This window comes from Notolepis coatsorum, assembly GCF_963971535.1.
Source record: "Notolepis coatsorum genome assembly, chromosome: 10".
Taxonomy (NCBI): domain Eukaryota; kingdom Metazoa; phylum Chordata; class Actinopteri; order Aulopiformes; family Paralepididae; genus Notolepis; species Notolepis coatsorum.
The window spans coordinates 109,689,553-109,698,874 of record NC_140174.1 but is presented as its reverse complement, the minus strand read 5'-3'; the positions used below and the strand labels follow the sequence as shown (position 1 = coordinate 109,698,874).

At 47.4% G+C, this 9,322-nt stretch overlaps 1 protein-coding gene across 1 annotated transcript in view; it reads left to right on the top strand.

Moving 5' to 3' along the window:
- anxa3a (annexin A3a) overlaps positions 1–7,820 on the top strand; it is a 42,016-nt gene extending 34,196 nt beyond the window's left edge. Inside the window, exon 14 of the mRNA XM_084323141.1 lies at positions 7,486–7,820. Coding sequence (XP_084179267.1) covers positions 7,486–7,548 — 63 coding nt within the window. The 3' untranslated portion in view covers positions 7,549–7,820. The remainder of the gene's footprint in view (positions 1–7,485) is intronic.
- The last annotated feature ends 1,502 nt before the right edge of the window (positions 7,821–9,322 follow it).

The window sequence follows — 9,322 nt, the reverse complement described above, 5'->3', positions numbered from 1 at the left end:
CAGCATGGGGGGGGGGGGGGAGGGGGGGGGGGTACAGGTAGTAAAACAACACAGTGTACAGGTAGTAAAAACAACACAGGCAGTGTAAACAATTTGGTCAATATGGTCAATATAATTTACTATCTGACTAGCTGAAGAAAAATATTCACATTATTCACAGTGTCACATAAGGTGCAGTATGCATGAGGTAGTGTTATAATTTACTATCTACTGAGTATACATTATTCACAGTATCACGGTATCCACTGAAATATACATTATTCACAGTATCACAGTATCACAGTATCCACATAGGGTGCAGTAAGCCTAAGGTAGTGTAGGTTGTCCTCCTTGGGTTCCTATAAGTCCCAGGTCAATGTCTGGTAGCAGTCGCTGTTGCTGCCCCCTGTTGTGGAGCCTGGAGGCTGCTAGTCGCTGCCCACTGTTGTGGAGCCTGGAGGCTGCTAGTCGCTGCCCCCTGTTGTGGAGCCTGGAGGCTGCTAGTCGCTGCCCCCTGTTGTGGAGCCTGGAGGCTGCTAGTCGCTGCCCCCTGTTGTGGAGCCTGGAGGCTGCTAGTCGCTGCCCCCTGTTGTGGAGCCTGGAGGCTGCTAGTCGCTGCCCACTGTTGTGGAGCCTGATGGCCGCTGGTATGAAGGACTGTCCGAGGCGGTTAGTTGAGTGTCGTGGGGGAATGAGTCTGTGGCTGAACGAGCTTCTCATCTTGACTAGCTCGTCGTAGAGGGGGTGGTAGGGGTTCTCCATGATGGCAGCCAGCTTCCTTATCATCCCCCTCTCTGCCATCACCTCTAGTCTAGGTAGCTCGACTCCCACCACGGAGCTAGCCTTCCTCACCAGCTTGTTGAGCTTGTTGGTGTCCCTTGAGTTGATGTAGCCTCCCCAGCATGCCACAGCATAGAAGAGGATGCTGGCCACAACAGACTGGTAAAAAGACTGCAGCAGTCTGTTGCACACATTGAATGACCTGAGTCTCCTCAGGAAGAAAAGCCTGCTCTGTCCCTTCCTGTAGAGGGCTTCTGTGTTGTCCGACCAGTCCAGTTTATTGTTCAGGTGTACCCCAAGGAACTTGTATGAGTCCACCATCTCCACATCCACCCCTCGGATGGAGATGGGAATCGGGGGGGGCCTCTTCTTGCCCCTCCGGAAGTCCACCACCAGCTCCTTGGTCTTACTGGTGTTGAGTTGGAGGTGGTTGCTGTCGCTCCACCCCACGAAGCTCTCCACCAGGGCTCTGTACTCCTCCTCATCATCGTCGGTGATGTAGCTTACGATGGAGGAGTCGTCTGAGAACTTCTGCAGGTGACACCCGCTTGAGTTGCGGCAGAAGTCTGAGGTGTAGAGGGTGAAGAGGAAGGGTGACAGCACAGTTCCTTGGGGGGCGCCGGTGTTGCTCACCAGTACGTCAGACTGACTGTCCTTTAGTCTGACGTACTGTGGCCTCTCAGTGAGATAGTCCTTGATCCAGGCCTCTGGTAGGCCCGTGGTAGCCCTCTGGTAGCTCTGTGGTAGCCCTCTGGTAGCCCCGTGGTAGCCCTCTGGTAGCCCCGTGGTAGCCCTCTGGTAGCCCCGTTGTAGCCCCATGGTAGCTCTGTGGTAGCCCCGTTGTAGCCCCATGGTAGCCCCATGTTAGCCCTCTGGTACCTCTGTGGTAGCCCCGTGGTAGCCCCATGGTAGCCCCGCGGTAGCCCTCTGGTAGCCCCGTGGTAGCTCTGTGTTAGCCCCGTTGTAGCCCTCTGGTAGCTCTGAGGTAGCCCCATGGTAGCCCCGCGGTAGCCCTCTGGTAGCCCCGTGGTAGCTCTGTGTTAGCCCCGTTGTAGCCCTCTGGTAGCTCTGTGGTAGCCCCGTGGTAGCCCCATGGTAGCCCTCTGGTAGCCCTCTGGTAGCTCTGTGGTAGCCCCGTTGTAGCCCCATGGTAGCCCCGTGGTAGCCATCTGGTAGCCCCATGGTAGCTCTGTGGTAGCCCCGTTGTAGCCCCATGGTAGCCCCGTGGTAGCCCCCTGGTAGCCCCCTGGTAGCCCCCTGGTAGCCCCCTGGTAGCCCCGTTGTAGCCCTGTGGTAGCCCCGTAGTAGCCCTGTTGTAGCCCTGTGGTAGCCCTGTGGTAGCCCCGTGGTAGCCCCGTGGTAGCCCCGTGGTAGCCCCGTGGTAGCCCCGTGGTAGCCCCGTGGTAGCCCCGTGGTAGCCCTCTGGTAGCCCCGTTGTAGCCCTGTGGTAGCCCTGTGGTAGCCCTGTGGTAGCCCCGTGGTAGCCCTGTGGTAGCCCCGTGGTAGCCCCGTTGTAGCCCCGTGGTAGCTCTGTGGTAGCCCTGTGGTAGCCCTGTGGTAGCCCTGTGGTAGCCCTGTGGTAGCCCTGTGGTAGCCCCGTGGTAGCCCTCTGGTAGCCCCGTTGTAGCCCTGTGGTAGCCCCGTGGTAGCCCTGTGGTAGCCCCGTGGTAGCCCTCTGGTAGCCCCGTTGTAGCCCCGTGGTAGCCCCGTGGTAGCCCTGTGGTAGCCCCGTGGTAGCCCTCTGGTAGCCCCGTTGTAGCCCCGTGGTAGCCCTGTGGTAGCCCTGTGGTAGCCCCGTGGTAGCCCTCTGGTAGCCCTCTGGTAGCCCCGTTGTAGCCCTCTGGTAGCCCCGTGGTAGCCCTGTGGTAGCCCCGTGGTAGCCCTCTGGTAGCCCTCTGGTAGCCCCGTTGTAGCCCTCTGGTAGCCCCGTTGTAGCCCCGTGGTAGCCCTGTGGTAGCCCTGTGCATATTAGCTGGTTATTGTGCATCTTGTCCGTCCAGACGGGACATCCAGGTGTAAATCCATGAAGCGTTAATGTGGTTGAAACTCTGCAGCAGTGAAGAAGCAGAACGCACTATGCCGACTATTAAATATGATCATTCTTCCACCCTGCAGAACCATTTATTTGTTTATTTATTTAACCTTTGACCAGGCAGGTAAATTAAGAACAAATTCTTACTTACAATGACGGCCTGGTGACAGGACAAAAGGACCTCTATAGAAGGGTAACGGGGAAAGGGGACAAAACTATTTAATAAAATAAAATTGAAAAGAGACAGACATCCATCACAGAGGTAAGGGAAATAATTAAAACACACACCAAACAAACAACCAAATAAAATGACAAGGTATGTAATACATGAAGCAGAACAGACAAATCACAGTTAAAAGGCTGGGTGACTGTTGCAGGTGTGTGTGTGTAAACAACTCCTTAAAAGTAGTGAGGGGGGGATCGATTTGTCCATTTTCAAAGTATTTTGCGTCTCGTTCCAACTGCTGGGAGCAGCAAACTGGAAGGAGGACTGATTGCAGGAAGTGTTTAACACAGGGAACACCTAGCAAGATATGGTGAGATGGTAATGACACCCTGGTCAAATCCACCGCTGACTGGTTGACGCCGACGGTGTACAATAACGTGTACGGAATAACTTTGGAATGAAAAGAAGCCGGACTTACAGCTTCTGTCAAGGTCAACTTTATTTATATAGCACATTTAAAACCAACCGAAGTTGCACCAAAGTGCTTCACAATATAACCATATGAACCTATATTCACCATATGAACTGAAGAAAGTCACCATATCTGACGAATGTGTCTTAAACACCATATAAACTGAAGAAAGTCATCATATCTGACTAAAATGTGTCTTAAACACCATATGAACTGAAGAAAGTCACCATATCTGACTCAAATGTGTCTCAAACACCATATGAACTGAAGAAAGTCACCATATCTGACTAAAATGTGTCTTAAACACCATATGAACTGAAGAAAGTCACCATATCTGACTAAAATGTGTCTTAAACACCATATGAACTGAAGAAAGTCACCATATCTGACTCAAATGTGTCTCAAACACCATATGAACTGAAGAAAGTCACCATATCTGACTAAAATGTGTCTTAAACACCATATGAACTGAAGAAAGTCACCATATCTGACTCAAATGTGTCTCAAACACCATATGAACTGAAGAAAGTCACCATATCTGACTAAAATGTGTCTTAAACACCATATGAACTGAAGAAAGTCTGTACAGGTTGCTCTGTGTCTCACAGCTTCTGTACAGGTTGCTCTCTGTGTCTCACAGCTTCTGTACAGGTTGCTCTCTGTGTCTCACAGCTTCTGTACAGGTTGCTCTCTGTGTCTCACAGCTTCTGTACAGGTTGCTCTCTGTGTCTCACAGCTTCTGTACAGGTTGCTCTCTGTGTCTCACAGCTTCTGTACAGGTTGCTCTCTGTGTCTCACAGCTTCTGTACAGGTTGCTCTCTGTCTCACAGCTTCTGTACAGGTTGCTCTCTGTGTCTCACAGCTTCTGTACAGGTTGCTCTCTGTGTCTCACAGCTTCTGTACAGGTTGCTCTCTGTCTCACAGCTTCTGTACAGGTTGCTCTCTGTGTCTCACAGCTTCTGTACAGGTTGCTCTCTGTGTCTCACAGTGTAATCTTTCACTAACATGACAGTTTATTGTACTCACCATAAGTAGGGGTGTAAACATCCAGAAACATCCACATAGAAAGCGATTTGTTTATAAAAAACAATTCTATGACTTAGATAATAAGTCGGTGCACTTTAATATATTTTCTAAATGTGCATAATAATCAATTATTGCGGACTGAATCAGTCCCATCACATTTGATAACTATTACACTTTTCTTTTTTTATTAAGTATTGAAATACATTTTAACGGATCCAAACTGTCAGCAAAATATTACAGTGCATCAAATTTCAGCGTAGATAATCGCAATCGAAACTTAACCCTTTCACTACCACACTACAGAAGGTTAACCTTGGCTTTCACTACCACACTACAGACGGTTAAAGGGTTAACCTTCTGTAGTGGGGTTGTGAAAGGGTTAACCTTCTGTAGTGTCGCAGTGAAAGGGTTAACAATTTGGTAGTGTGGTAGTGAAAGGGTTAATCACCGTTTCATAACAAACCCCCCCCTAACTCTTGAGTGTCTGCTGCTGGGTCTAGGGTTCTCTGGGTGCGTTCTCTCTAAGGTGTGTCGTTCTTGGGCTTTCCCAGGTGGGTGGTGTCCCTGACAGAAGGTAAAGACATGACACCGCCCACCTGGCGAACCCCCTGAGTGACGCCCCTGTGTGCCCCTCAGTCAGATCTGTCTGGTGCCCACGGGGATGCTGTGAAGGCCATCTGTGGAGGAGACGACTAGGCTACTGTAACTCTCCCACCAGGAGAAAAGACACCTGGTAGGAGAATTCTCTCTGTACCGCCTCTCTGTGTGTCTCTCTCTCTCTCTCTTTCTGTACCCCTCTCTTTCTCTCTCTCTCTCTCTCTCTGTCCCTCTCTCTCTCTGTACCGCCCCTCTCTCTCTGTCTCTCTCTCTCACTTTCTGTACGCCTCTCTTTCTCTCTCTCTCTCTGTCCCTCTCTCTCTCTCTCTCTGTACCGCCCCTCTCTCTCTGTCTCTCTCTCTCCTCTCTCTCTATCTCTCTCTCTATCCCCTCTCTTTCTTTCTTTCTCTCTCTCTGTACCGCCTCTGTCTCTCTCTCTCTCTGTCTCTCTCTGTACCGCCTCTCTCTCTCTTTCTGTCTCTCTCTCTGTACCCCTCTCTCTATCTCTCTCTCTCTGTCTCTCTCTGTCCCATTCCAGACTTTTCTTTTTCTCTGTTCTTCATCTTCCAACTACTAAGCCACAGCTCTCGTTAAGACTTTTAAAAAGTGATCCGCAGTCAGTCGTCCTATGAAAGGATTGAAGGGCAGCCAGTGTTGCTGACAGGTGGGTTTTTCCAAGTCATTCGTGCCTTGATACAAAAATCAAGGCCCCCTTCTTTTTTCCATTATGTTTAACCGTTAAATATTGGTAGTTATTTTCTGCTGATTCAGCACTGATGTTGGCTTCCAGTGTATCTGACAAATCTGTCTCAAACACCATATGAACTGAAGAAAGTCACCATATCTGACTAAAATGTGTCTCAAACACCATATGAACTGAAGAAAGTCACCATATCTGACAGATCTGTCTCAAACACCTTATAAACTGAAGAAAGTCACCATATCTGACTAAAATGTGTCTCAAACACCTTATAAACTGAAGAAAGTCAATACGTTTGACTAAAATGTGTCTCAAACACCTTATGAACTGAAGAAAGTCAGTATGTTTGATTAAGACAGCGGTTCTCAAAACTACGGGTCGTGACTCGTGACCCAAGGTAGGTGGGTAGGTGACAGTGGGGTCACGCATTGGCAAGTAAAAAAACTATCTATATTCTTCTAAACTGAAGAAAGTCAGTAAGTTTGACTAAAATGCTGTGCTAATGAAGGAGGATACCGCCCGGTTCCAATAACGTAGTTTTCCATGTCTGATCGCTGAGCTGACATGACCACCATGTCCGCCGTCAGAAGATTATTCTAATCATTCGTTTTTATTTTATTTTATTATTTTTTTAAATGATCTTTTCCCCCCTTCTTTTTCCGTTTTTCTCCCCTCCCAATGTTAGTCGTTATGCCAATTCCCAATCCCCTTCCTGGTCGTTGTGCACTCTACCGTCGGTCTGGGAGGGCGGAGACTATCACATGCTTCCTCCGACACACGTGTACCCAGCCCACCGCTTCTTTTCACCTGGCAGCGTGGACTCTCGCTGAGGGAGTGTAACGTGTGGAAGGTCACACTACCTCTCCCAGATCCTTCCCTTGCTGTGCAGGCGCCCCGACCGAACTGTAGGAGTCGCTGTTTACAACGACCAGGACCCACCCTCGCCGGGTTTCCCACCCTCTAACACTGCCAATTGTGTTAGTATGGACGGTCGGCTAACCCGGAGGCACCACAGCTGGATTTGATCCCACTGTCTCTGTGGTGGTAGACGTTTTTTTTATTGGTTTGGAGTAGTGGAAATATTTGAATAATATTTGGAACGTTGTGTGAGAACAAAAGCTTTGCGATTTTTTTATTGTGGAGGACGTCCTGGTCACGGAGGCCTGGGTTAAAAAAAATCATAAATGGTCCATTTATATAGCGTTTTTATCCAAAGCGCTTTACAATTTGTTCCTCACATTTGACCCATTCATTCACACACCGACGCCGGAGGCGACCATGCAAGGTGTCAACCTGCTCATCAGGAGCAATTAGGACTTAAGTGTCTTTCTCAAGGACACGCTGCCCGGGAGGAGCGGGAATCGAACCGGGAACCTCCGGATTACCAGACGACTGCTCTACCTCCTGAGCCACTGTAATTTACCATGGGTACTAAGAGTCCTGTGCGAATAGGACAAATACACTGCAGGCCACTGGCAGTTCAGCAGAAAATAACTTTTTCAGTAAAGGTTGATGGGGGGGGGGGGGGGGGGGGAGAAGGCCGCCTTGATTTTTGTATCACGGCAAGAATGACTTGCATGTCGAAAAGACCGCTGTGCTGCTTTTAAACGACCGCTGTGGTGCTTTAAAAAGGACAGCGATGCTTGATAAGTATTTTATGGGAGAAATGTGGCGCATTAAAGGTTTTTTCCGGCCCCAGTGTCACATCATGTCTGTGTGCTTCTTCCTTCCAGTCGGATTCCCGTGGGAAGTATGAGAAGACCCTGCTGAAGATCTGCGGGGGCGATGACGAATGATGACATCATAACATCTCAGAGCTAATGAGCACAAGCATCCGCTGTCCTGCCGTCCTTTACCCTGAAGAGTAATGAAGGCTTCTCACCTCCCTGGATGAGTTACACAGCTGTGTACCAATACACGAAAAAAAAAGTTTACGTTTCAAATGCATTTTCTTGTGTTTTTATATCGAGATTCCATCCTTTCTTTGTGTAAAATGGCAACATTTTGTTGCTGACCCACTACTTAAACAATAACGTATGATAATAAAAAAGATTAAAAGCCCACTTCACTGACGTGTAACCCTGGCCTCAGTCTCATATGACATCAACTACACTCTCCAATTTGCCATCGTCTTTGGTTCAAATTAAGTCCCGCCCCCTGGTGATAAGTCCCACCTCCTGGTGATAAGTCAGAATCATGTCAAACCACAGAAACAAAACTAATTTGGATGTAATGGCTCAAACAAACATTTCGAGCCCACAAAGTTGGTCACTAATTGATTACCTCCGATGAAGAAGCAGATAACTTGTTTTAGGTTTTCAGAGGAACAATGTTTTTAAAATGTATAATCTAAAGATGGTAAGTTGGTGTTGTGTTCACTCATAGTTAAAGACAATAGAGGTTGAGTACTTTATTATCTAAAGATGGTAAGTTAGTGTTGTGTTCACTCATAGTTAAAGACAGTAGAGGTTGAGTACTTTATTATCTAAAGATGGTAAGTTAGTGTGTTGTGTTCACTCATAGTTAACGACAGTAGAGGTTGAGTACTTTATTATCTAAAGATGGTAAGTTAGTGTGTTGTGTTGTTCATTCATAGTTAAAGACAATAGAGGTTCAGTACTTTATTATCTAAAGATGGTAAGTTAGTGTTGTGTTCACTCATAGTTAAAGACAATAGAGGTTGAGTACTTTATTATCTAAAGATGGTAAGTTAGTGTTGTGTTCACTCATAGTTAAAGACAGTAGAGGTTGAGTACTTTATTATCTAAAGATGGTAAGTTAGTGTGTTGTGTTGTTCATTCATAGTTAAAGACAATAGAGGTTCAGTACTTTATTATCTAAAGATGGTAAGTTAGTGTGTTGTGTTGTTCATTCATCGTTAAAGACGGTAGAGATTGAGTAGTATCTTGTGATATATATCGCATTCCATTCACACTCCAAGTGATTTAGATTAACTTCACAACCTTCGGTGCAAAGGTTAATTTCACTGCCAGTGGACCAACGCCAGGGAATCCCCAGAAATTTGGGGACTAGTTTATTTGATCATTTCATTCTCTAGAAGTTTAGATTACATTAAAATGTATTGTCATCATACAGCACAAGTGCAGTACAACAAAAATGAGTGTGGCATCCAACCAGAGTGCAAATGTAACAGTAAAGTGCAATAGTAATATACAATGTACAGGTGATTAAACTGGATATAACATATATATACAGTTGTACTATTGAGCGAAGGGAACTACTCCCTCCTACCATCGGTTAATGGTCTCTAACTACACACCCTCAAGACCCCTACGCTCTGCATCTTCTAACTACACACCCTCAAGACCCCTACGCTCTGCATCTTCTAACTACACACCCTCAAGACCCCTACGCTCTGCATCTTCTAATTACACATCCTCAAGACCCCTACGCTCTGCATCTTCTAACTATACACACCCTAGACCCCTACGCTCTGCATCTTCTGGCCGCCTCAGACCCACTCTTATCTGAGCTCCAGGGGGGGACATCAAAAAGAAGCCACCTATTCTATGTCCTCGCTCCACAATAGTTGTACCCTTCCTGTTGACT